The sequence below is a fragment of the Alligator mississippiensis genome, chromosome 11, assembly GCF_030867095.1.
Source record: "Alligator mississippiensis isolate rAllMis1 chromosome 11, rAllMis1, whole genome shotgun sequence".
Classification (NCBI taxonomy): domain Eukaryota; kingdom Metazoa; phylum Chordata; order Crocodylia; family Alligatoridae; genus Alligator; species Alligator mississippiensis.
The window spans coordinates 41,130,850-41,158,788 of record NC_081834.1 but is presented as its reverse complement, the minus strand read 5'-3'; the positions used below and the strand labels follow the sequence as shown (position 1 = coordinate 41,158,788).

At 47.7% G+C, this 27,939-nt stretch overlaps 1 protein-coding gene across 5 annotated transcripts; it reads left to right on the top strand.

Moving 5' to 3' along the window:
• The first annotated feature begins 876 nt into the window (after positions 1–876).
• LOC102565856 (zinc finger protein 271) lies at positions 877–27,852 on the top strand. 5 transcript variants are annotated; one of them, XM_019477426.2, is made up of 6 exons: positions 877–1,232; positions 2,099–2,187; positions 2,953–3,079; positions 3,700–3,873; positions 4,371–5,462; positions 21,999–27,852. In XM_019477426.2, the coding sequence occupies exons 1-6, from the start codon at positions 1,217–1,219 to the stop codon at positions 23,345–23,347; spliced, it is 2,847 nt and encodes a 948-aa protein (XP_019332971.1). In that variant the 5' UTR covers positions 877–1,216; the 3' UTR covers positions 23,348–27,852. The 5 variants fall into 5 exon arrangements, with proteins under 5 accessions (XP_019332971.1, XP_019332967.1, XP_019332969.1 ...); XM_019477422.2 differs by lacking the exon at positions 21,999–27,852 and having other exon boundaries at positions 4,374–7,070; XM_019477424.2 differs by lacking the exon at positions 21,999–27,852 and having other exon boundaries at positions 877–1,436; positions 4,371–7,070.
• Positions 27,853–27,939: the final 87 nt, after the last annotated feature.

Genomic DNA, 27,939 nt, shown 5'->3' with positions numbered 1-27,939 from the left:
TTCAATCTCTCCCCTCTAGTCTGTCCCTTTTGCTCCTCTTTCACACCCTTGTGTAGCAGAACAGGTTCTGGTAGCCAGAGAGGGCAGAAGCTTCACAGTATTTTTGTTTTTTCTTGTTTTGGTTGGGCTGGGGGGCAGGGGGAATGTACACACACACACACACACACACACACACATACAAACATACACATGCGTGCGCACACACATATATATGTATGTATGTGTGTATTTATGTATGTATGTAATGTATGTAGATATATGTATATACATACATACATACATGCATATATATATATATATATATATATATATATATATATATATATATATACACCTCTACCAACCTGTCTTGTGACTGCTGTGGTTCACTTGACAGCCCAAAACACACCTTTACAGTTACACCATTCTTATTCCCGTTACAAAACTTCAGTGCCCACCCACGTTCCCATGTGCCCATCACCTTTAACCATCGCAATTACACAGCTTCAGAAGCTATGAAATACTGAGCATGCTCTGGTCACTTAACAGCAAAGTACCTAAGCCCTCACCCAGCCCCTGCTTCCCCCACCCCACAGGCGAAAGCGGGTGGATTAATAGTGAAATGTGGACATGGCTCTGCAGTCTATCAGGCAATGGGGGAATTTCAGAGAGGACTTTGAGTCCCTGTCAGTGCCAGTTTGTTCCAGGGATCTATTTTGTAGCCGTGTTGGTTTGAGAAATAAGAGAAAAGCTCTTGGGTCAGAGGTGATATCTTTTATTAGACCAACTAAATAAGTTTGTCCCAGGCTCTTTCTCTTCAGACAGGTACTCTCAGCTTCAGCTTCAGCAGGTCCCAGTGAGTGTTGCAGCCCGAGGTGGTGTTGAGGGGAACAGGAAGGGGCTGGAACAGCAGAGAGCAGCTGTGGCTGGAAGGAGGATAGGCTGGGAAGGGAGAAAGGTCAGGGCTCCTGGATGCTATTGCAATACAAGCAACAAATAATATAGTGCTGATAACAGAGACAGGAAGCCACACAGCTCCTGCATCTGAGCTGTTGGTAATCAAGGCTGGGAAAAGAGACTATGGCTGCTGCCTTTTCCGTCTGATCCGGGAACTCAGGCTGAGGAGGTGCTGCTCCCCCAGCAGGGTCTGAGCTGGGAAAGATTTTGATTAAAACCCCTCTCCGGAGGCTGAAACCAGCCCCCAGGGCTGCCACCAGCTCTGCCATGAGCAGCTCCTATGCTGGAGCCTCCAGGTAAAGGAGGGAGACTGCAGAGGAGTGCTGGAAAGGAAGCAAAAGATTTGAAAAGTCTTATGTGAAGCCCTGCGCAGCCTCCAGGTACCCAGCTCCAGCTCAGGGCACAGGGTGGTCCATCCCTGCTGTCTCTCACCCGAGAGGATGTGTTCTGGTCTGTGGCTGACCTGGGCCCACTGCCCCAGGGGCTCTGAGGCTGACTGGGTGAGTGCACAAAAACATCTGGTGAGCCAGAGGTGGACAGTGGCAGAGAGGGCGGGGCATAGGGGAGGATGTGATGTGTGTTCAATAGCAAACAGCCTTGGAAGGTACCCCAGGAGCAGAGTACTGCCTGGGGACACTTCTGACATGCAAAACTCTGGGTTCCTGCCTGCGGCTGGCATTTGCACACACGTTCTCTTCCTCAGTTACCACAAGTGAATCTGGGGGCTAAACATGCAGCATGTCAGCTACTCCCTGGTAAATGTTGATGGACACACACTTGTAAATCTGAAGTCGCTTACGCTTCTGTGCAGGTGGGGTGAGTGGCCTGCCAGTCACTAGGGTGTAGGTGTGCCCACGGGCAGTTCCCATGGAGTAACTGATGGGCTGTCAGTTTGCACGCTCACTTCCCTCACAGGAACCTGCTCCTCTGCCCACAAGTCCAGACAAAAAGGGAGAAGACTGAAGGGAAGATAACTGTGGGGGCAAAGTCAAATGGCCCTGGATCAACAGTGTAACTGTGTAACTGATACAGCAACTGGAGCTGCAGTCAGCCTGGAGTTACTGTGCTAATGTGCTAGTCATATAGTTTGGGAGGGAATCAGGGTCTGATGTGGACTGAAGCTGCTTCTGAAACTGCAACATCACTCATCTTGCCCCAACAGGCTGCAGAGTAATGTCCACATCTCACTCCAGATCGTCCCATCCTTCGAGGGAAAAGAGAAAAGAAATGACAACAGTGGATCTGGCTCAGGTAGGGGAGATTTGGATCTTGCTAGCTGAGTCCTTCCTCATCAACCTAAGGAAGAAGGGGGAGGCCAAGAAGCAGTGGAGCAGCAGTGAGAAAGATGGGGAAAGGGAAAAGGCCCTGTCCTTTCACACCAGCTCCGGAGAGAAGGGAGTCTACTGGGATCCCTGCCTGTCCCTGTAGCCTGCCTCAGGTACTCTCTCTACTACCTGCCTCCAGCTGGTCTGGAACACAGCCAGCGCACTCCTCATCCGTCAAAACTTCCCTCCACACTCCCTGCTGTCATCTTCCCCAGTAGTCACCTCTCCTACCCTTTTCAGTCCTCCGCCTCTCCTGTCTGCTACTCTGTGCGCCTCTGTTCCTTCAGACCCTCTGAGCAACTTGTAGCTTCTGTCTCCATGAATACTAGGGGAGCTGGTGCCCCTCTCAAGTCAGGATGTCTTCCCTTCTATGTACCATGGTGTAAGGATATGGTGGCCAGGCCAAATGAGGGAATTTTAACTTTAGTTCTCCTGAAAGCGGTGGGTGATGACAGCCATGGTGCCTGGGGAACAATGTGGAAGTCCTGTGCCACGATGGAGACCTTTCATTATAAGAGCAGGAACAGGATCTCCAGCTTTCCCCAAAAGCTTTCAGAAATTACTCTTCCCCCCTGAGGGTAGATTCCCTGTTTCCATGACCAAGACGGATTTTCCAGACCTGCTTGTAGTTGAGTTGCAGGGGTAGTCAATGGGAGAGCAGATGCTGAGATGGAGACCTTTGCTGTTTCAGGCACTGGTGACCTTCGAGGAGGTGGCTGTGTATTTCTCCAAGGGGCAGTGGGCTCTGCTGGACCCCGGTCAGAGAGCTCTCTACAGAGATGTCATGCAGGAGAATTATGAGATGGTGGCCTCACTGGGTAAGGATCCCTGTCCCCTCAGTATAGGGGCTTTGAAATATGCAGTTGCCTTCTGCTCGGATGTCTTCCCTGCTCTCTTAGATTTCTGGCAGAGGACCCCAAGGCTCCCAGAACCCATGTAAGAGAGACTTTCTCCTCCAAACCCCTCCTATGGGAGAAGAGAGTCAGTGACAGTGGAGATGGGAAATCATTCATATTTCTATGGCTACAAAGGGGAAGACAGGGTGTGCAATCTTTCTGTGCTTTCATATGCGAGAAAATTAATACAGAGAGGTTATGTTTTCATTCTTTCTCAGGACTGGCTCTATGCCTGGTAAGGTTTTGGGTCTCACCTGGGCTAGGACGAGGTAAAGTGGTTGTACAAATGGGCTGTGCCAGAGTCACAAAATCCCACACTTAGTGGAGGTCTCTGTATCTGCTGCAAGGAGAACTGCATGTCTCTAACGAACCATCCAGCTTTCCCACAGGCTCTCCATGAATATTTTCCTGTCCATTTGTTTTATACAACCCCTGCCTTCACATGCACACGCACACATACACTTTCCACCAGTACATCTGGAAACAACTCTACATCAGCATAACTGTAGAACTTTGCTCTTAACTATTTTTTCCCCAATCAGCTGGGTTTCCAGTTCCCCAACCTGATGTGATTTCCCAGCTAGAACGGGGAGAAGAGCCATGGGTCATGGATCTTCAGGAAAGAGAGATCCTGGGATACATCCACACAGATGAGGAAGGGACCCCAGAAACCTTTTGCCTTTGGAACAAACAGCTGAGATTCCCATCGTGGCCCAGTGAGTTCCTCCAGTTCTACTTCTCGCTCAGGTCAGGATTTTCCCCAGGTGGTGTTGGATCATCAGGGATGAGGTCACTCCTGGCTCCCTACCCATCCTGACTGACACTTAAGCGTAGCTCTCCTCCCCACTTGAGATTTAGGATGGGCTGTGAAGGTTGAATTGGTCACCTTCTTCTGCTTTTCCACTGGGGAAGGATTTGGAGCATCTGTCTCCCATCTCTGGCCTAAAGTATATAAAAAACACCATCCCCAGCCAAGGTACCTACACCAACAAACCCCTGCTGTGGATGCAGTTATGACACCAGAAGAGCCATTCTGTCAGCTGATCTTGTGTCACACAGGAAAGTGGTGGAACGACACCTCCAAGATTACCCATTATGTCAGCCCAATAGGCCTGTCTATCATGGCTGGGGCCGTAGAGTATAGAAAAGCCTTGGGTGTCCCTTCCCCCCAGCCTAGGGTATGACTGCTTTCTGAATCATCTCTGTGTCACAGCAGGTGATAGGATGGTGAGTGAGAGCAAGGAGGAGAACCCTCTGCAGGAAAGACCTGAGCAGGTGGACCCCCAAAGGACAGCATTGGGAGAAGCCAACAAAGATATTTCCCATTGCTCTGAGCAAGGAGAAGCCTGTGAGAGTTGGTGCGGGCCAGAGATACAGCCAGCAAATCTGAGGTGCAGGTCCACTCATGAAGGAGGAAGTGTGGAGGACTTTGACAGAACCCCAGCCCAGCCAGGAACGTGCGGTAGAGAGAAACTGCATAACTGCGGCACCTGCGGGAAAGCATTCAACTGGCGAGCGCACCTCCTCCGGCACCAGCGCGTCCACACAGGCGAACGCCCCTATGCCTGCCCCACCTGTGGGAAGAGCTTCACACATGTCTCCAACCTGACAGCGCACCGACGCGTCCACACAGGGGAGATGCCCTACGCCTGCCCCGACTGCGGGAGGCGCTTCCGCTCAGGCTCTGCCCTCATCGTGCACCAGCGTGTGCACACGGGAGAGAAGCCCTATGCCTGCCCCGACTGTGGGAAGAGCTTCAGTGACTGCTCCACCCTAACTGTGCACCGGCGGGTCCACACAGGGGAGATGCCCTACCCATGCCCTGACTGCAGAAAACGCTTTCGGTCGGGCTCTGCCCTGGCAGCACATCGGCGCATCCACACAGGTGAGCGCCCCTACGCCTGCCCTGAGTGTGGAAAGTGCTTCAACCGCAGCTCCAACCTCCTCAACCACCGGCGCGTCCACACCGGCGAGCGCCCCTACCCATGTTCTGAGTGCGGGAGGAGCTTCAGCCGGAGCTCACACCTGCTGCAGCACCTGAGGAATCACATGGAGGAGAAGCCCTACCAGTGCCAGGACTGCGGGAGGGCCTTCAGCTGCAGCTCCAATCTCACCACCCACCGGCGCATCCACACAGGCGAGAGGCCCTATGCCTGCCCCCAGTGCAGAAAGTGCTTCCGTGGCAGCTCCTCCCTGGCTGCACACCGGCGTGTCCACACCGGGGAGAAGCCCTATGCCTGCCCTGCCTGTGGGAAGCACTTCTCCCGCAGCTCCAACCTTGTCACCCACCAGCGTGTCCACACTGGCGAGCGCCCCTATGTGTGCCCTGAGTGTGGAAACAGCTTCAGCCAGAGCTCAACCCTTGTCAAACACCAGAGGACCCACTCAGGGAAGAGACCTTGATGGGGGCGTGGGAGGGGGGAGCTTTTTTTAGGGACAGAGCTTTATTCCATCTCAAAAGCTGCTGTGCCAGTAGGAGAGAGACTTCACATAGGCCCTGATAAGGGGGAAAGCTATTGGATCCCTGTAAAGTTTCACCAGGATCTCCACACAGGGCAGATGACATCAGGAGCTCTTATTGTGCAGAGACAGGTCTCTGTGCACTCCTGAAGCAAAGCACATTATGTGCTTCCCCTGGGGATGGTCTGGGCAGGGGAAGCAGGGGCAGTGATTCTTAACCAGGGTATCCTAAGATCCATTCAAGGGTGTCACGGTGTGCCACACAAGGCTGGCACTGTAAGATGTACAAATATGCACAAGATTAAACCCAGAGATTTCAAATAGGAATTCATAGTTTTAAAACCATTCTGCCTGGCTGTGGTCTTTCTGAGTTTCTCACAACAGAAGAATTGCTCTATTATTTTTCTGTAGTCAAAATGTAAATGAAAGCTAAGAGCTGGCATTTTCTGAGGGGTGTCTTGATTCTAACAAGTGTTGGCTTGAGTCTAACAAGGTTGAGAACCACTTCCCTAAAGCCATTTGGGGTGGAAGAATGGGGAATGGTATAAGGCAGGTGCCAGGCTGCAGAAACAGGGATGTGGACACAGAGACAGCATCTCGGACGTGTGTGCAGCTGGGCTGGGGTATGAAGGGAAACTGGAGATTTTGAGGGATCTCTTCCCCAACCTCCCCTGAGAGGTGGGGGTGCAGCATGGGGCTATGGCAGGAGCACAAGGTGCTGGAACACAGGGCTCCTGAGGCCAGATCCTTCCTTCGAGTGAGGAGTGAGACCTTGTAGTCAGTGCTTCGTGAAGCAGGGGTCATAGCAGGCAGGGCTCATCGTTTCAATAACCAGTCCTACTAGCATTTCCTTGTTTAGCTTCATGCTAGTTTATTCCCATCCTCATTCAAGAGCTGTTCCCCCACCCTCTGTGTTGGTGGTGACAACAGCTTCCCACCTCCCCAGGGAAGTATTAGATGTCACTAATTACAGTGTGCGCCAAGTGACTCTGGAAGGTAGAGATAGAGTGGGCAGGAAAGCTTCATAAAGTTTGCTAAGAAGAATTTTTCCAACTATTTGAGTTGGTCTAATAAAAGATATCTGATTTACCCAAAGAACCTTGTCTTACTATTATTGCTGCATTTTATGTCCAACTTTACCATCCCTTCCTGGCTCTCTCTGTTGTGGGAAGGGCTTTATTAACTCTGACAGCAGGGTTTTAAATGCATTCCCTTTACCCTGCTTTGAGGGAGAGGCCCAGCTTACAATGTCACACACACAGGTGATTTTTTTTTTTTTTACATAACTCTCCAAGGGATGATTTTATTTCAGCCTAGTGGGTCAGGGTTGCCTCTCATGTTTCTGGGAATTCAGAGGTTTGGAGGAGTCTTTATTTTGTGTTGAGATTTTCACCATGCTTGGTTTCCATTTTTCCTAAATAATAGTAATAAAACTTTTGTTGTGAGCCCCTCATCTCTTCTAGTGTTGCCAGATTTTCTTGGTTACTGAGGTCTAGGAGGTGAGGAAGGAAACAGTATGTGCCCCAGACTCAGACATGTCCAGTGGGGTCAGTTCCTCCCCTTATTCCCTGCCATGCATTAGGAATCACTCAGTCCCCATATCTTTTTCACTTCCTTTCTCCTCTGCCAGGGGTGTAATTCATGCAGGATAAAAGCAGCTTCAGAGGCAGAATTCAGGAGCTCCGGGCTGGTGTGAGCACCAGATGATGCTTGGAGCAGGAGCAGCTGTTCTCTGAGAAGCTGGATGGTTGCACATCTCTAAAGGAGCTGCAGCCTGACTCCTTTTCCCTGGAGCACCTCCAGCATCCATCCCCTCTCCCTGCCCTGTACCCAGCCCAGGGAGGAATTCCATGACCCAGGCAGAATCGTGCCATTGATCCATGGAAGCAGAGACGCCATGTCCTGGCTAGACCCTATCCTAGCTGTTGGCTTCCACTGGGCATCTGGATCCAGCTCCCAGTTTCCTCATAGCTTCCATGACAGTGTAGCTCCTGGGTCTGTTAACTGCACGTGGACCTGGGGACTAAAGCCCTTCCCTCAGTACCCTGTTCCATCCCCAGCCTCACTGATCTCACTTCAGCTTTCAAACCTCAAACCCAGGGCTCAGTTTTTCCTGCCTTGGACCTGCTCCCAAGGGAGTAAACAGCTACAGACACCAGACAGGACATGCCATATGTGACATTACTGTGTGACCCACCAACTGTCCTGATGCCTCAGCATGGGTGATTGGTAATGGCCCTGGAGCATAGTCGGAGATGATGCCCTTCAGTGCCCAGCCCAAAGGAGACTTTTTCTGGTGGCTGGAACCAGCCCCCCAAAGCAGAGCTGGGCTCTTTCCAACAACAGTTCCTGATCAAGAAACTTCTGGCAGATTCAGGGAAAATGTTGGGAACAGGCAAGAAACAACCCTTTGAGATCTCTATAACAAAGCAACTTTAGGCCAGCTGCTGGGGAGACTGAATAGTCAGCGAATCCTCAAAACCTTTCTCCAGGAGAAAAGGAAAGATGGAGATCATTCTGCTTCACATCCTATCTGAATACCTGGGGAAGAAGATGCTACAGTAGGGTATCAGTCAGGCTGAGAAGAAATCCATGAGTAAGGTCTGCCATAAAGGTATAAGGAATTGTAATACAAATTGCGTGGAAAAAATCAATCATTTCAGGCTAAATATAATAAAGGGATCTTAAATGCATCTAAAGCAGGACTTAGGAGGTTTGAGGGACCAAAATCTAAGCATGAACTCTGAAACATCCTATTCAGCTGCGGTATAACCTTGGAGGCACCTAAACTTGCCACCTAAACTTGGACTTCAGAGTTCTCCAGGGCCAGATCCTCGTCTACCAGGTACCCCTGTGAGACTCAGTGCCTAAGTACAATTTTATTCCACCCTGCTTGAGTCCCTGAAAACTGTTAGCATATCTACTTTTGTAGCATGTTGTGAACTTAGCCTTAAGATTTAGTCACAAAAAGCAGCAAGGAGGAGGAGGAGCCACCCACCAGCTGTTACTGCTGCCTGCCCTAGTGCAATGACAGGGAAAGTCACGTCTTTGCAGAAAGACAGTCATGAACTACAGCAAGCATCTCAAAGATATGGCCCATGGACCAGATACAACCCAAGGTACTATATCATCTGGCCCACAGGGCTCCTAAAGGGGCCAGGAATTCAGGGAAGGGACAAGTGGGGACAGGACCCACCAGCAAATTCTGGTGTATGTCTAGTAGCTGAAGAGTTAATGGAGTTGCTGCTGGGTGATGCTCTCCAATATTGCAGCTGTCAGTCATTTCACTGCAGGATTTAGCTTTGGCAAGTATGACTGGTGATGAAATTCAGAGCAGTAAGGGCATCTGTGAGGGTTAGTTGGTTCTTAGCACCTCTCTAAGTCTACCTTACTGAGGAACTATTTTGCAATCTAATGTGGGAGAACTTGCCTGTCTTTTGCAACCCCTACATAGGGATGTCATGAGTACAGTACCAGTGCCAAAGCATAAATCCAGCAGAGGTGGATAAGCTGTTCTTGCACTGTTATTGCCCCAGGTTATTGCTTTTGAGATGCTTGGACCCTCATAAGTCAGAAGCTGCTTTAGAGAGGAGATTGTGTTGGTTGGATCTTGACGCGTGTTGTAATTCCCTGTATAGAGACCAGCCTTCTGAGGAAGGACAAGCAGTGCAGCAAGGTAGGATCACATCATCACGCAAGCCTGGAATGAACAACGGTGGGTCCAAAACCCCTGCGTAAGGAAAGCCACATTCACAGGGTTTGTGATGTGATTCCAGCTGTGTTTTACCCATGGGTGGTGGGGAGACCTACCCCTCACCATGGCATGTGAGGGTGGTGGGTGAGTGAAATCTGTCACTCCACCCTGGCCCCTTTGGCAGGTCAGTGCATCAGTCCAGACAGAAAGGATTGGCTGTCGCTGGGCACTGGGCCGCCCTGGGCCCTTAACATCACAGCCCTGAAGTGGGGACACAGATGGATCAGCGAACAAGGAAAAGTAGCCCTTTTGCCACCCACACCCCAAGCCAGTAGCCCCTATGGTTCCCTCTCCCCACTGCCTCCATCAGGGCATCTTTTACCCTCTTTGTCCTTCTCTATCCCAGCATTTCCTCTCCTGTCATGGCAATTCAGCTCCCCTGTCTTAACCCCAGCTCCTGGCCCCTGTCTCTGATATTACCCCTCTCTCCCCTCCTTCTTCTACCCCCATCTCCTTCCTTGGCCCCCATCTGATCCACACTCTGCCCCACTCTCCACTTGGATTTGCCCTCTCTGATCCCTTTAGTCCTCCTTTATAGCACAGAGGGGATTTTTATGACAAGCAATGGCAGAGCAAAGACATCAGCTTCCACAAATATTACTGAGCACCTTCAGATCTCTGAAGCATTGACCACTGCATGCTTTGGAAACAGCCAAGAAGGAAATTTCCCTACAGGAGGTCCAGATAGAAACACGAGTGTTGTTCTGTAGCCTGTCAGGGACAGGAGAGAGATTGGGGATATTTTGGGACATTTCATCCCAGTCACATCCAGATGTTCTCCCAGGGTCTTTCCCTGCAGACAGATGCAGGCAGCCAGTCCCAGCAAGTGTTGCAGGCCGGGTTGATGTGCAGGGGAACAGGAAGGGGCTGAAGCAGCTGACAAGGACTGTGATTGCTGCTGGCGTCAGGGGAAACAGGAAGCGGAGAGAGGTGAGTACTCCTAGTTCCTACTGTTATAATGCACCCAATAAATACTAGTTCTAATAACCTAGAGCTTGGAGATGGTGGGGGTCTTGCAGTTGACTTCTTTGTAATCGGGGCTGGTAGAATAAACTGCTGGTGCCTCCCTCGCTGTTATCCAGGAGTCTAGGCAGCAGCTGCTGCTCCAGCTGAGTGGCAAGGAGAGACCATTGCAGCCCCTCGATGCCCAGCGCAGGGGGGACTTTCTCCATGGCTGGAAGCAGCCCCAAGGCTCTGCAGACACCAGCTCAGACTCCAGATAATGGAGAGAGTCCTCGAGGAAAGCACTGGCACAGGCAGCACAGGGGCTCTGCACACACGACCTCTCTGCACCCATCTCTGCTCCCCAGGGGTCCGCGAGTCCCAAAGCTGCTGTTCTCACTGGCACACACCAGGGCTACACAAGATGCTTAATGCACAGTAGCCTAATAGCACTGCGCAGTAGCAGATCACAGCACAGACAGTGCTAATCTGCTACTGCTCGGTATTATCAGGCTACAGCGCAGTAGCATCACTAAAGAGGTGATCAGCGGCGCTACGGTGCAGTAACTGTAGTTACTGCACATTTACTTAGTACTTCATTAAGCAAGTAATAAATTAAATGTGCAGTTACTACTGTGCATTAATGAACATGTAGACACAGCCACACACACAGACAGGTTCTCACACCTGACAGTGCCAACCCAGCTACGGGAGAGCGAATGCCTCCAAGAATGGGACAGTGAGCAAGTAGGCTTGTCTCAGGGAAGAGAAGAGGAAGAAGGGCAAAAGGGGAGAGGCAAGATGGGAAGGGAGAGAAGGAGAAATGAGTGAGGGGAGAGCTTACTCTGGTCCCTAAGAAAAATGGTCTATGCCAGGATGAAGTCTCCTTGTACCTGTGTGACTGCTTCCATGCAAGGGTAAAAGTACATTAGTGAAGACTCACTCCCCTGCTTAATATAATTGCCCCATTATAACTCAAAACCTATGCTGAAATATTGCAATATAACACAATAAATATATTGAATTGTATTATAATCCATTTAATGATATTATAATTCTGCTGGTACTGGTACAGCTGATATATACCAGACTTCATTTCTCTGTGCCTCAGCTGCTCAGCTGTAAAATGCAAATAATAGTATTTCTTTACCTCCCAGGGAAGCTGAGAATATAAATACATTAAAGATTGTGAGGGGTTTTCATGCTGTTGCAATTGCAGCCCGGAAGTACCATGAGCACGTCAGGTCAATAGCAAATATAGACAAGAGGACATACCTACAAACATGCACATGGAAGAGGAAACAAAAATCTTTGTTTAAAAAAATGGTGCATGGAAAGACTGGAGACATAGTACAGTTCTTCTAAACAATACTGGTGAAATGCAGGTATGCACCAAGGACTCAATCTTATTTCATCTTCACGTGTCTAAGTGGCACAGACATAGCTGCATAACAGCAATTTTTGGTGCTCATGCACATTTCAGACTCTATTTCCCCCCTGGGATAGAAAAAGATCATCCTGCAAACCTAGCTGCTGAAAGCTCCCATCTTCTAGTCCAGCAATCTAGAGTTGGGAACCTTAGGTTATAGCAGGGGGTCAGCAACGTTTTTGGGCCAAGTGCCAAAAACACTCACAACCATGGCTTGTAAGATGTTGGCAAGCCATGGGTGGATGGCAGGGGAGCTGCAAGGGCCCCTATCCTTGTTGTGACAGTACAGCCCCAATCCCTTCCCCAAGGCATGAGTGCCAAGCAAAATGCCATTGTGTGTCATGGGTTGCCTACCCCTGGGCTGTAAATTCTTTTCACCCAGAGAAGGGTTTGAACTTGCTCCCCAGCAAAGTGCACTAATCATCAGCCAGGTATTCCCAGAGCCGTCCCCTTGAAGCTGGCCCCTGCACCTTGTGCCTAACAGCCCCTAATAGCCAATGAGTAAACAGCATGAAGGAAGTTCCCACTGCATTGGGAGCAAGGGCCCAGACTAGCACCTTCCCCCTCGCACGCTTCAAGGACAGCAGCCGTTTTACTGAGTTACAGCCTTTTGCTATGTATCATGTTGTGGTTGCTCTAAGACTATATGTAACAGTGGTTCTCAACTTCTGGCCTGTGTGCCAGCCCCATCCAGCACATGGAGCTGTCATGTGGCCTGTGGGGCTCTCCACAGGTCCAGTTTTTGCAGCAGGGGTGGTGGTAGGGTTCACTGCCACGCCTCTGGGAGCTTCCACCACTTCCCCACCACCAAATTTATGAACCTGTGGGAAGCCTCATGGGCTGGATGATATGGCCCTACACACTGGATAGGGCTGGCATGAGAGGTTGCTCTGTAGGCAGATCCAGCACATGGGGCTGGTCCCTGGACAAATCCAGCACACGGGGTCAGGCCAGCCCATGAGATTGTGCTGGCCCCATGCACTGGACTGCACCTACAGACCAACCTTGTGGATCAGCCCTGCATTGGACTGTGCCTGTGGACTGACCTCTACAGTCTGGCCCATGGACTGACTCTGCACCATTCATCCAGCCTACAGAACCAGGTTCTGGAGGAGTGTGGGACTTACTCCATGTGTGCAAGGGATATTCCCTTGTCTACATTATAAAGTCCGCTGATGGAGCTGTTGGCTTGGGGTATGAAAAAATTGCATATAGCAGCCAATGTAGCTGTACTGCCAAAGCCTCCCATTTGATGAAACTAGGGCAGGAAAAGGGTGCTTCTTCTTATCCACATCAGGAGGTCTGGCATCTGTAGTGCTCCCACAGAAGCTAAAACTGCAGTAGCCCCTGTAGTGTAAACATAGCATTTTGTGTGGTAGCACTCAGATGGAAAAGCTCTAGGACAGAGGTGATTACCCTCCAGAGCAGATACCATATGTGGCATGGGCAGTCTCTGTGTGTGGTACACAGCAGACTGGGGAGGGAACAGGCAGCAGAGTGGCAGATAAGGCAGAGGGCAGAGCAGCAGATCAGGGAGGAAACACACGGTAGGAAGCAGAAGGCAGAGCAGCAACTCAGGTAAGGGAAAGGGATGGGAGTGGCACTTAGAAGGGGTGGAGGGCTAATTTGTGGCATGCCTGCCAAAAAGACTGGCTCCCACTGCTCTAGGATATGTGCCATGTGTGTGCAGGGTGCACTGTGTTTTATGCTCCAGAGACACAAGCACTCTCTGGGCAAAAACTCGGATCAGCCAGAAACCACACAAGCAGCTCCCCCTTCCCTATCAGTTGCCTGGGGCAACATACTACGCTCCTGTATTGTCATTCCCATCCTGCCCTCCTTCCCCCTGAGCCCGGCCTTCATTAACATGTGAAAAACATGTTCTCTCCTCTCTAGTCTGTGTTCTGTGAATTATCTGCATTGGGACTTCCCTAGAGGCTGGGTGCTGAGGGCACCTGATCTCTCCGTCTGAGAGCACTGTATGAATTCATCTTGCTCTTGAACTCTTTTCAGGCTAGATTCTACATGATATGAAAGGTAGGGTTCTGTGTCTCCAGACCCACCACATTACATTCAATAAAAGGGTAGTGCTGGGACCAGACACTACAGGCATGTCTACACATGCATTTACACAGGCTTAAATTTACTACACTGTAAATTACTCTGCGGTAAGCAGGAATAGACTGGCATCTACACATGCAGGCATTAAAGTGCATTAACTCTATGCGGACTGACTAAGGACTAAAGTTAGTCAGTAAGGCACATGCATTACTGCTGAGTAATCGGCTGTAAATTTGATACCTGCATCGTGCACTCGAGTCAGTGTAAGTCGCCATATTTACTGTGCGGTATGGGTGTGCACATGTAGATGCGCACCCATACTGCACAGTAATTTCAGTTACTGTGCACGTGTAGATGCACCCTACATGTAGAAGAGGGGTGTGTTCTTCTGCCCTCCTCTGAGGGCTGATCCTAAAACGCCTGCTTTTATAGGAAATTGTAGAAAATCTTTAGGGGTTGCTATAGGCTTGTTGAGATTTCCAACCAAGAATTTTGGATTTTAACAGGAAAAAAAAAAATGAAAGTATTTCAAGTACAATAGTGTCAGAGTGATGCAGTAGCCATGGTAGTCCAGGAATTATGCAAGAGGCAAAGATTTGGGGGGTGATATCTTATACTGAACCAAATGTATAGTTGGGATAAAGTTAGACAAGCTTTCAAATGCAAAGCATTCTTCAGGTCTGATCTAAAGAAGAATGCTTTCCTTTAAACAAATTAGCATATACTAATGCTGTCCTTTAACAAATTAGCATATGTTATGGAAGGGAAAAGCTTTGACTTGTTCCAGCATAGAAGTTAATGCATACTAGCTCCGTGTGTACACACATGCATTTTGCCTTAGCATGAAAAAGAATTCCAGTTCAGACAAATCCAAATCTTTCATTTGGCCCCAGTAGGGGATGGGCAGATACAGTTCCCCCTGGAGCCATGTTCCTGACCTCATCAGCAGTTCCTGTACTAACTATTAAAGCCAGAATTTCATATTCATTTTCCCTCCACCTCAGAAGGAAACTTGCTTGTGTTTTCTTTTTACTTTACAGCCTTATCGATTAACCATGCACCCAAAAAGATCTCTTCCCCTTCTGCATTCTCCCAGGGTTGTTCTTTTTGCTGAATTCTCTTCTCCACCAACTGCTGCCAGGATTAGATGGCATTTGTGGTTTGGCCAATATACTGGGCTGAAGTATCCTAATTTTGGCTCTGAGGTATCCTATTCTTGACTTTTAGGTCACCCACTTCACCCAAGTGGGTGACCTAAGGTAGGTCGCTTCATTTCTTTATGCCTGTTTCTGCCCCCTGTTGAACTGAGGCCACATTTGGAAGACAGGGGACATATCCTACTGAGTCTTAGGAGTCACAGTAAGTCTATAAACAGAGTCTTAGGAGTCAAAGTAGAAACCAGAAGTGATCACAAGATTCCAGTGTGATGCTGTAGTGAAGGGGGCTAATCCAATCCTTGAGTGGAAGAGAGGAGGAAGAGATGATTTTATCTCTATATACCACATCAGGGATTCCAGTACTGGAATACTGTGCTCAGTTCTGGGGTCCACATTTTCAGAATGAGTTACAAAACTGAAGGAGGTATAGAAAAGATCCATAAGAACTATTTGAGGCCTTGGAAAATGTCTTACACTGTGGAACTAAAGCAGCTCAGTAGATTTAGCTTGCCTGCCTCTCTGGGAAATAAGTTTTAATCCATCATATTGTATTTTCTTGAATACAGCACACCTTTTTTCCCCAAAATCCAGCTACTGGAAATCGCAGTATGCATTGTATGTGAGAAACATGGTAAGAGCAACTTCTGCCACTTACCAGGCAAAAGGGGAATTAAAATCTGCACGGACTCACAGGGAGTAGAACAAGGAACAGGCTCAGCTCCCTTAGCTGCTGCTACTCCATTACTTACTACAAGAAAAGATCCTTTTTTCTTTATTCTACCTTTTAAAAACAAGGAGCTTATTTTATTCTAGGCATGTTATTTGAGTGAAAATATGGTAATATTGGGCTCATTGCAGGAGTCATGGTGGACTATTTTGGACTGTGCTATTGATCAGAGGTGATTTTGCCCTTTTATAGTGTTTGGTTCACCATCACTTACTGACTTCTAAGATTTAAAAATGTCATAGGGGGATTAGAATTCAAAATGCAAATGTGCCAAAATTTGCCTTTACACAATTATGTATGTGAAGCAGGATTTGCCTTCTGTCTACATTCCTGATGAAGCAGAGCACTGAGGATAAGTTTGTGATCTTCTACACGGATGACACAATCTCCTTCTTTGAGCAGGGGGTTGGACTAGATGACCTCCTGAGGTCCCTTCCAATTTTAACTTTCTATGATTCTAACATTGGAGCTGCAAGCTGAGCTGGCAAATGCAATGTCTACCATACTGACAGCTACCGTGGGTCATAAAATCAGTCACAAAGACTGTACCACCCAGGTAGTTAACAATGCTGTGCAAGCTGCTGGCTGTTGATATGTTGCTCGTTAACCTCAGGATATACAAATATTTCTACATCTAAACTGTCAGAGTGTAAGACCTGAAGGAATGCTGTGAGCTTGCTAAAGTTGGCTACAAAAAATTGCTGGGACCATGTCCCACTACTAGTTGTCACTGCTCCCAAATGTAGATATTGTCCTGCAAATCCATAGAAGTTGTAAGTCAGATTTCCTGTCCCAAAACAAGTACCCTGTCATTATGTTGAAGTCCTTTCATAATATGGAATCAGAGGTGTGACTCTGGTTTTTCCATATTCAGCCTCCACTGTTCAATTCTGCCACTGAAATTGTTGAAGGGCATACCTGTATACAGCTACTGAGGCAGCAGAGAAGATATAAAGCTTTTGAGATAGGCTGGAAGAGTTGTGAGAGGAGAGCTTCACTGGGCTCAAGGCCAAGGAACTGCTGAGGAAGCTGAATAAAGAAGGGTAGCAAGCACCCAGGAGTTTTTTTAGCTATGTGGACCACGTTCTATAATGCATACCTGCTGTGCTTGCAAAAGTAGGACTCTGTGATGATTTATCTTGGGTGCTAGTAAAAAAACCTCCAGTGTGGGCATCTGTAGAAGAATGTGCCCTATTTGTCCTGGTGGGGTGAATCCAGAGAAGGTGAGGAGAGTGCCGCCATACCTCACTTTGGTTGTGCAGTGCACACACAGTACCCAGCATACCTCCTCCTGGATCCTACAGCATAACAATCTGTCTTTGTAAGGGAGCCTTATTTGCTGAAGTGTTGGATGTGAAGTCTTATGTATTTACATAAAGTGGTAGAAGGGAACCCCAAGAAAGTACAGATGCACGAGAGAGGGTACAAGTTTTTCATCCATTTCAGATTGATGGAAAGCTCATACAAAAATGTCTTGCTGGTGGCTGAGCTCATTTTAGGTGCGTTGGGATCCTGGGCTCCTGCAAGAAGATTTTTTTTCTCTTGCAAACAACCTGTGAACCAATAGGAAGGCCAATCTCCAGGTATTTACACTAAAAGTCACATTGATTAAGAAGATTCGTTTCAAGGAGTTGTGCTCAGAATTCTTCAGCAAACTGCTGAAGAAGGACTTCCCTGGGAAAAGTCAGCACAGGTGAGTATTCCTTCAAAACTGTCTCCATAGGGCTGCAACCATTGGAGCATCTACATCCAAGGCAACATAACTCCACATAACTACAATACATACTTTTCATACGTGGCAACACATCATCCAAATGTGCCTGTCTCACATGCCTGCTAACAGTGCTACCTTAAGGCAGTAAGACTGCATCACTTCTGGTTTTAGAGGTCTGCAGTAGGCATTATATCTTTGGAGTATTCTGCCTTTCAGTTCCCCAAAATTGTTTGTTTTACTCTGCGCTCCTTATTCCCTTAAATCACATGCGGCCTCCACCTGGCTCCTATATATCTACTAGGTTGGTGCAAGTCGGCAGCAATCCGATCTGGCTTTGGATCTGGTTGCTTTGGATGGCTGCGATCTGATCTGGAGCTCCAGACTGGGTTTCTGCCTCAATCCAGCTGAAGCGGCTCCGAAGCTTCAAAGCCGCCTCGGCGATCTAGCCGTAGGGTATAATGGGGAATCAATTAAATCTCTATAACCTTGTTGTTTTTTGTCCCATTTGGATGAAACTTGCAGGGATGGTAGCCTCTGCTGAGAGCATGAAACTTGCCAAGTTTCAAGAAGATTGTTGCAGGGGTTTGGGGGGAACTGCAACTCAAATTCGTGAAAGCAAAACTCAAGCCATGGCTGTGTGTTACACCACAGGGGGGTAAAAACGGCAGGGCTGGTAGCTCTTACTGAGGCCACAAAGTCTGCCAAGTTTCAAGAAGATGGGTGCAGGGGTTTGGGGGGAACTGCACCCCAAGCTGCAGACAAGCAAAACTCGTGCCATGGGTGACACTGCGTGTGCTAAGGCGCAGCGGGGTGACAGCTGCAGGGGTGGTGGCCCCTGTTGTGACACCTGCCAGCTGTGGAGGAGATCGGTGCAGGGGGCTCTAGGGCCCTGCACCCCGAGCTGCTGACAGGCAAAACTCGTGCCAGGGGTGCTTGTGAGACTGACTGTGTCTGTCCTGGGGCAGCTGATTGTCTGTATTGAGTCATTCCTCTCCTTAGCCTGGTTTTGTAGGTGGACAACGCAGCAGCTCAGCAGCCAGGCCTGCAGCAGTGTCTCCCCTCCCGCCCCAAGGCAGACACAGTCAGTCCCACAGCACCCATGGCACCAGTTTTGCTTGTCCGCAGCTTGAGGGGCAGTTCCCCCCAAGCCCCTGCCCCGATCTTCTTGAAACTTGGCAGTCTTTGTGGCCTCGGTAAGAGCTATCAGCCCTGCAGTTCTGACCACCCTCCACCCCCCGCCCCCCCCGTGGTGTAACACATAGATGTGACAGGAGTTTTGCTTTCAATAATCTGGGGTACAGTTGCCCCAAAACCCCTACACCGATCTTCTTGAAACTTGGTAGACTTTGTGGCCTCAGTAAGAGCTACCACTCCTGCAGTTTTCACCCTGCTATGTTGTAACACCTAGATGTGACATGAGTTTTCCTTTCATGAATTTGGGTTGCAGTTCCCCCCAAGACCCTGCACTGATCTTCTTGAAACTTGGCAGGGTTCATGCTCTCTGCAGAGTCTACCATCCCTAAAAGTGTCATCCAAATCAGACAAAAAACAACAAACTTATAGCTATTTTATTGTTTCCCCATTATACCCTATGACCAGATCTCCGAGGCGGCTCCGAAGCGCTTCGGGAAGCCGAACGCGGCGGCGCTCCGACCCGGACGTGCTGCGTCCCACCCCGAAGCATCTGAAGCTTCTCTGTCCGAAGCCTTGCACAGCCCTAATGTCTACCTTTAAGCCACTCAGTCTATGGTCCCCACATATGCCCTTCCCAATTAAACCTTGCACTAGTGCTCCACATCACCTTTGCTTCTCACCATTTCTTTTCTGGTTTTTTTAGACACAGGGCTGCAGTCAAGTTTCCTGAGCAAGGACGTGGCTAACATTTTGTGGTAATCATCTGTACTAGGAATGACTTTGTTTCTACATCCCAAAATTGCAGATAGTGATCATCTTGAACAAAGGCATTTTGAATTCAGCCCCCATGGATGTAACAGAAAATGGTGACCAGATTGAACAAGGGGAAAACAGGTGAGTTCTGTACCAGGAATTGAGAGGTTGTGGAAAACTTAAAATGCCAGCTAAAATGTTGTGATGAAGTCATTGGAATCAGCAGCTCTGGGCATCAGTTTAACCACAGAAATGGTGTATTAAATCAAAACTCCCAGAAAATCTCATTCCTCCTTCCCCTCTGAAAACATCTAAGCTCTGTATCAGAATAGGAATTTTTCGGCTCTGCCTGTGACTGAACTGGTGGGATAATGGCAGGGGCAGCAGATACTGAGTGGGAAATGTGCAGGCCAGGAGCGATCCGGGCCCTTTTTCGCGCCGCGGGCTGTGGCCAGCAGCCTGGGCACGCTGGGTCGGAGAAAGCAGGCGACATGCTAGAATTAGTCACGGACGCGTAATGGTTGATTCAAGATTGTTTACTTACACTGAAGATGGTCGCGGTGTAGGCTGGACAGTTTCCCAGGCAAAGCTCCGCTTAAATCCTCGTTTGAGGACTCAGACAATATTCGATCACTCTCACGGAGTTGTCGAGGCTCCGTGGATCCTTTTGCACGCAGGGAGAGGGATACGTCAAGGATTGCGAACGGCGACGGGGAGAGGCTAGAGGCTGATCAGACCCCTGTTGCCTGCTTGAAATGCGCTGGGTCCGATAGGCTCCGCAGCGCTTAGAGATCTTCACACAGCATGAAGTCTCCTCCTCCTGGTGTTCGTGGAGTCCTCCAACTTGGGCGGAAACCACTCAAGCTTTTTATACGGCTAGCAAGCCAATCACTAGCCGCCACGTGTGAATAATTTCACGCAAGCCAATAATGGGGCTCAAATTATCATACAAATGGCAGGAACTCTTTGCAAAGTGCATTTCTGTGTTGCAAAGAAGAAATGCACACTGCAAAGAAAGCTACAATTTGGCGGGAAAATAATTCAGTGGTGCCAAAGCACACACAAAACAAAAATCACACCCTTGGGTTGTGACAGGAAACTCTTGCCATTCCAGGATCTGGTGATCTTCCAGGAGGTGGCTGTGTACTGATAGGCAGTGGCCTCTGCTGCGCTAAGACCAAAGAGCTGATCCAGGGAACATCATGCAGGAGAAATATGAGACCATGAACTCCCTGGGTAAGAATCCCTGTCGGCTTGAAGATTCAAAGCTTTGTGGTCTCCCACATGCTTGGGTCAGCTTTTGATCAGTTTTTTCTCCCCAGTCTGTCAGATTTTGAGAGACTGTGTAAAACAGATCCACATCCCCATCCATGGGAGACAATGCTGCAGCATGCAGTGGATATGCTGACCCTTGTCCAACCCCCAGACTCCATGGAGTATTGTATCTACATGTCTGAGTTTTTAATACCACTCACCTACACACATTTTTCATGGTACTATGCCTGGAAAGGACTCTGGTTTCAGCTGGATTAGAAAGAGACAAGAGATTTCATGCCTGTGCTCTGTACCAGCATCATGAAATCCCATGTGTGGGCATCCTTGAACACCCTGTAGAGGGAGCCACTTGTTTCCTACAAACCACCTGACTGTCGCAAAGGGTCTCCAGCAAATCGCCCATCCTCTTGGTTGATACATAGGCACCCATGCAGCTTGTACGTTTGTAAACTGCTCATTGTAGAATAAATCTAAAACTCTAGTTTTACCTGTTTTCTTTCCTTGGAGCAGGATTTCCATTATCCAAACCTGAGATGATCTCCCAACTAGAACAGGATGGAGAGCCATCAATCAAAGATCTACAGGGCTTTCCAGGAAAGGAAATACAGAGAAATATCAAAGCAGGTGAGGAATGAGTTAAGTGGATGCATACACCCGCTATCACTAGTGTAAAGGTTTTGCTTCTCCACGGATGCCCTAGAAGCACTCCATTTCTGCCTCATCTCACCCAGGTCATGACTTAGCCATCAGGCTTCATACACACATGGCAGGCATCACTCATGGCTTCCCTCTCACCCTGATTGACATCTGTTCCAATGGGATGTGGGGAAGTAGTCTCTCTCCCTCTCTTTCTGGACAAGCATTTGGAGGAGGCATTCAGGGTCTGACTTCTGTTTTCCTAACTTTTATTTTGGTTTGTAACTCCCTTTCCCATTCCTTTATCTGAGTTTCCTTCTTCCAATATGGGAGGATAACTCATGACTAGAGTCTTTCTTTATCCCAAAAGGTAAGGGGACTGTGACTGTGAGCAAGGATGACAGTCCTTACCAAGAAGGTCCCGAGCAAGTGCATCTGAACAGGGTGGTACCAGGAAGCCCTGAAAGAGATATTTCCCATAATTCCATGCAGGGAAAAGCCTGTAAGAATCAACATAGGACTCAAAGACAGCAGGGAAAGCTGGTAGGAAAGAAATGGGCTGAATCTACTTTCCAAGACCGAAGTCTGGAGGATGTAAATGAAACCATGATCCTGCCAACAATCTGCAGTAAAGAGAAAATGTATGAGTGTCCTGAGTGTGGGAAAAGGTTCACTCAGAGATCAAACCTGATGAGACATCAGAGAGTCCACACAGGTGAGAGGCCATATAACTGCTCCGACTGCAAGAAGAGCTTCAATCAGGTATCGAACCTTATTGTACACCAGAGAATCCACACAGGAGAGAGACCGTACAAATGCCCCAAATGCGGGAGGAGTTTCAAGCAGAGCTCCGACCTTCTTAAGCATCAGAGAATCCACACAGGCGAGAGACCCTACGGATGTCCCGACTGCGGGAAGACCTTCAAGCTTAGCTCAGAACTTATTTCACATCACACAGTCCATGCAGGAGAGACCGCGTACAAATGTCCTGAATGTGGAAAGTATTTTGCTTATCTTTCATCCCTGATCTCACATCAGAGAACCCATGTGGGGGAGAGACCCCATGAATGCCCCGACTGTGGGAAGAGCTTCCACCAGAAGGCATACCTGGCTGTACATCAGAGGATTCACATGGGAGAGAAGCCCTATAAATGCCCCGACTGTGGGAAGACCTTCAGCCAGAACTCAAACCTTATCAAACATCAGAGAATCCACACAGGAGACCGGGCATACAAATGTCTGGACTGTGGGAAAAGCTTCACCCTGAAGTCCGACCTTTACACACATCGCACTGTCCACACAGGAGAGAGACCCTACAACTGCTTGGAGTGTGGGAAATACTTTGCCAGTTTCTCAGCCCTCATTTCACATCGGCGAATCCACACAGGGGAGAGACCCTATAAATGCCCTGACTGTGAGAAAGGCTTCAAGCAGAGCTCAAGCCTCAGTAAACATCGGCGCATCCACACAGGAGAGACCCCCTATAAATGCCCTGACTGTTCGAAAAGTTTCACTCAGAAGTCCAACCTTGTCTCACACCGGAGAACCCACACAGGAGAGACACCTTACAAGTGCCTTGAGTGTGGGAAAAGCTTCTCTCTGAGCTCAAACCTTGCTTCCCACCAGCGAGTGCATACAGGAGAGACTCCTTATAAATGCCCCAACTGTGGAAAATGCTTCAAACAAAGATCAAACCTCATTGTTCATCAGAGAACACACACTGGAGAGACACCATATAAATGCCCTGAATGCGGAGAGAGCTTTAAACAGAGTTGTGAAGTTATTTCACACCGAAGAATCCACATGACCGAGAGACCTTATAAGTGTCCTGAGTGTGAGAAAAGCTTCTATGATGGCTCATCCCTTATGAAGCATCAGAGAATCCACACAGGAGAAAAACCCTATAAATGCCCAGACTGTGGGAAAAGTTTCTGTAACAGCTCACACCTCAGGAGACATCAGAGAATCCATACCGGGCAAAAGCCCTATCGCTGCCCTGAGTGTGGGAAGAGCTTCAGTCAGAGCTCAGCCCTTGTTGTCCATCAGAGAACCCACACCGGGGAGAAACCCTATAAATGTCCTGACTGTGGGAAAAGCTATAAGGCGAAGGTCTCTTTAGTATCCCACCAGAAACTTCACATGGGATAGGAGCTGTTGGGGGTTCTCACTGTAGGTGACTGAGTTGGTGCCCTTCTGATGCAAAATATGAATGTGCTTCATTTGAGAAATATCTGGACACGGTTACTGAATTGGTTGGGAGGGAGATGGTTTGGATTTTAATGGGAGATGCTTGGTGGTGTCCAGAGCAGGACAGAGTGCTGGGTACTGTGGAGATGAAGGGATCTGACAATGAATTGCTAGGGAGACAGTATTGTGAGTTCCTCGCTGGTTTTCATATTCAAAAGAGAGCCAAATTGCCCTGTTGCAGGCTTCTTCGAGTTGTTATCACCGTTAAGTGCCTAGGGAAAAGGGGATGCTATTCAGAAAATCAGTGAGGCCTAGATGCTTATATTTGGGCTATAAGAATTGCTAATCCATATTGACAAGATTTTGCAGTGATGAATAGCGTATTGGACATCCCTGCAGTTGGAGAACAGGCACTCAAAATTGGCAGATTAATGAAAGGTTCCCCAGAAAAATGGGGTGTTTGGAAAATCATCATGTTATTGTGAAGGCAGTGTAGGGCTAACAGTAAGGAAACATGGGCTCAGGATTCCTGGGTTTTAATTCTCAGTTCTGATTTGGGAATAGGTCCAGTGGGTTGGGGCAGTGGACGGTGGAAAATTGGCCTCCTCCTGTATTTAGTTCTCAGTTCTGAGAGGAGGCTGAGGTCTACTGGGTAGAGGGAAAGGCAGAAAAGACCCCTGAGGCCCCAGGGGAGTTTATGATCATTTTAATTTCTGGATTCACTAAACAACTCTGCTAATGTCTCTGTGACATTATGCCAGCTCTTTCCCCTCTCTGTCCATTTGTTACTTCTATCCCTAGAGGATACATTAGTAGTCATCCACTTCCCTGAAGCGTGGTGAGGCATGAGTGCCTGCTCTGTCTTATGTAGCTGAGAAAGACAAACACAAGGCTGTGTTGCTATTTTACATCACACAATATTCTCCTGTCCCTTCCTGGCTTTATCTGTTGGGTAGTGAGTTTTACTGAGTCAAAGGAAAAATAAGGTTTTATTTGGAAGGGCTCAGCCCACTGCCATTGTATCTGTCAGGTGTCGTCAAACAGATCTGTTCTGGGTGATGAGCGTTTGGTTAATCCAGCTTGTCTCTGCTCAGAAACTGTCTTCTTTATTCTGCTCTGACCAGTTTGCTACCTACTTTGCAGACAAAATTGTCTGTATCTGGCATGGCTTGGGGACAACCAAAAATCACTAATAATGTTCATTGTGAACTTTTCATCTCTCTTGTATCCCAGGAATTTCCTTAACGTTCTTCCACTTTAGAAGCAGGAGATTAGAATAGCCCAAACCAGGACAGTTCCTTCTTTTTTATCAATTTCCTTTAAGGACAATCACTCACTCTCCAGTCCTTTTGCTGGTATCTTCTATGATGAGTAAAGGTTTAATTTAAGGGGAGGGCCATTCCACTTGATTAACAACTTGATTAACATACATTATTAACCACTTGATTAACATACATTATTCCTTGTGATTCTGGACTTGCAATAAAATAGAAAAGAAAAGAAAAATAGTTCTATGTACTTGTTATGGGTCTTATTAAAACATGAACGAGTATCTACTGTTAAAGAAACATAACTGAGGTTAAAGCTACTCACATGCCACTTTAATGCTTAAGAATGAAACCTCATAATCAAGTCAAGGTTACAACTGAAATGGAATCAGTAAATCATCAATTTCAAACCATTAACTTAATACAGTAACTAGTAATCAAATACCAAATTTGACAAAATAATGTTTTCATTGATTCTGGAGCAGGCATTAAAAGAAGTGACTGATGTGATTTGACCTAACATTTCCTATCAAAAGATCCTGTCTTGACAGTCTAGGCAATTTAGTAGGTACAGGAGATGATGCAGATAGGCACTGAATAAAGAGGTTGAACCTGACATAATGCCTCATTTGGCATTATGCCCTGCCCAAAGGAGATCTGAAGCAGTAGACTATACTATCTAGTCTTAAGGAAATACCAACACCCAACGTATTTCTTTAACCACAAACCCATGGCTGTCACATTGCTCCCATAAATCTGATGGTCATCATGATAGTTATTATTGTACTGTTCTTATTTCCTGCAACCCTCAAATCATGTGGGTTTTAACAAGTGTTTCAAGAATGAAATGAATTATCAGGCCAGGTTTACAGCTCGCAATGACAGCTTTCAACACTTCTGTAACTTTGGAGGCACTAATATAGATTAGGGACTTGGGGTTTAGGAAACATGTAGCCACTCATTCCATCGACACATGCACACACACCTTAATAGCAAGAAAGTGTCCTCAAGCTTTGTGGTCCTGGGTACTTTTGACGCATAGGACTGCAGTTAATGGAACCCAAATGATGGAGGAGGCAGTTCCCACTCCTTCCCTCTTGGGAATCATCTTCATAGATTTAGGGCCAGATCTCTGAATGTAGTTAGCATGGCCCATAGCAGGCTGGCCTGATGTCACTCTGGAAAGTGTCATTCATGAATTACCACTGCCTAGAAAGATCTTCTCTTGCAGCTGCAAGCAATATACACAGAAGTGTAACAGCAGCTGAATGCTTAGGACAGCAGCGATGCATGGGGGCAGTGCCACTAGTGCAATTGTGTGGCTGCAGCAGCAGCTGTTATTTTTCCACCCCACCCCCAGGTCAGCACCCAGGGCTGCTGTCCCAGTCATCCTACCTTCGTTACACTACTGAATATATGCTCCAAAAATACAATGACTGTGGGGATCCTTTCAGAGAAAGGAAAGCTAGTGCCAGGCTTCTGGCTAGCACAGAGCCCACATTCAGACCCAGATCCCACAGCAGGTTTCAATGTAGGGTCAACATTCAACACCATCACTATAGACAGCCTAATCGTCGTCTCCACTGGTGCACACTCACATATCTCCATACACCTGCACAGGACTTCTTAGCACTTCGTAGGCCTTTTGTCTGCTGCCACATTATCCTTCTCTCAGTTGTTAGTTATCCCATCCATGCAGCAAGCCAAGAAAAGAGGGAAGTAAGGCAGGACCCACTCCAGCAGGGTCTTTCCGTTTCTCTCCAAGACTGTTACAAATATCTACGCTGAGACACCCTACCTGATGATTTCATTTCATAGACATTAGGGCTGGAAGGGACCTCGGAAGATCATCAAGTCCAGGCCCCGGCCCAAAGGGCAGAAAGTCAGCTGGGGTCCTAGGATCCCAACAAGATAAGCATCCATTTTTGTCTTGAAGGTGTTCAATGTAGGTGGTTGAACAGCCCTGCATTGGAGACAGTAATAAAAGCACCGGATTTTTTACCTTGGGCCTGCAGCTCTTCACTCCCATCTGGAACAGGTGCATGGGAGGAGGCAAAATAAAAGTCCTGGTGTTGGGTTTCATGGCCTCATCTCCAGAACCAAATCAATTAACATGGGTTTGGAAGAGAAAACAGGACAGAAGAGCATTGGGACACGAATGCAGTTATCATTGGGAGTCACAGAAATTATGAGGACAATGGGAGCTGGATGGGAAACAAATACCTAAGATGGAGTTTGTCCAAAAGAGATGGGAGCCTACAGCTGATTTCTTTTTACATAGAAATGGCATGGTTCTACTTGGGTGTCACTAGATTCCTCGCTGTGCTCGGTAAGGGGCACGGTGAAAGGACAGATACTGGAGATGTTGTCAGGGAGAAAAAAGAGGGCTGCTTCCCCTCCAGAAGGGTCCATGTATCCAGCTACTGCAGCTCGTCCCATGTAGAAAGTATGTATATGTAGATTCTCACGTGTCTAGTAAGGTGTAAAATAGGGGTTCTCACCATTAGGACAGCTATATGGCTTCTTTGTAGTGCAGATTCTTGGCTAGAGCATGGTTTCATAAAGGTCCTCCAAACTTTCCCTTCGGTGGGTTACTCAATCTGTTCCCTGGGTAGTTTCCTACAGCCACCGATTTATGCCTGTTGTGGATTCTGCTATGGGCTCTGGTGGCAGCAGCAGGAAAGTGATGGGGGGGGGCCATACTCAGACCAGCCTGGGGCTGCAGGTTAAGCCTTCAGTCTAAACTGTACTTAAAAGTTGCAGAAGATGGCAGTCTGTTCCAGTGCTTAACCACCCTCATTTCTGGAACATTTGATTTAATCTCAGATGTTGCCAGCATGAACTGATTGTAATTGCCTATTTCAATCATGATTTTAATCAGCCAAGAGGCATCCTTGACCTGCAATTAGATATTTGGGCGTCCCCCTAAATTTGATAGTCTTTGCTAGCTATGGAGATGCCCTATAATTACTTAAGGAGACCTTTATTAGGATTTTGAATTTTTGAATTTTTTTAGAATGAAAAACAAAGGAATTTCCTTACTAGTTAATTTTTTACTTGTGATTTACACCAGGCTAATTTGGGTAGAAATCAGCTTTTATGAATGGACTGGCACTCAGAAAAATAATTACTGTAATCTTATCAAATCCTGTTTTGTATTTAAAACCAACTGGTTTATTAAAGAAAACATCATCTGTACAGTTCTTGTCACGCTGTATTTCTACATTTTAGAACAAACCTATTTCAATTCTTATACTTTGTTTTAATTCCCAACTTAAAGAGAAA

Coding starts and splice junctions, on each gene's coding strand:
- LOC102565856 (XM_019477426.2), top strand. Junction 3,080..3,699: donor TGAGATGGTGGCCTCACTGG/GTAAGGATCCCT, acceptor TTCCCCAATCAG/CTGGGTTTCCAGTTCCCCAA. Junction 3,874..4,370: donor GAGATTCCCATCGTGGCCCA/GTGAGTTCCTCC, acceptor TCTGTGTCACAG/CAGGTGATAGGATGGTGAGT.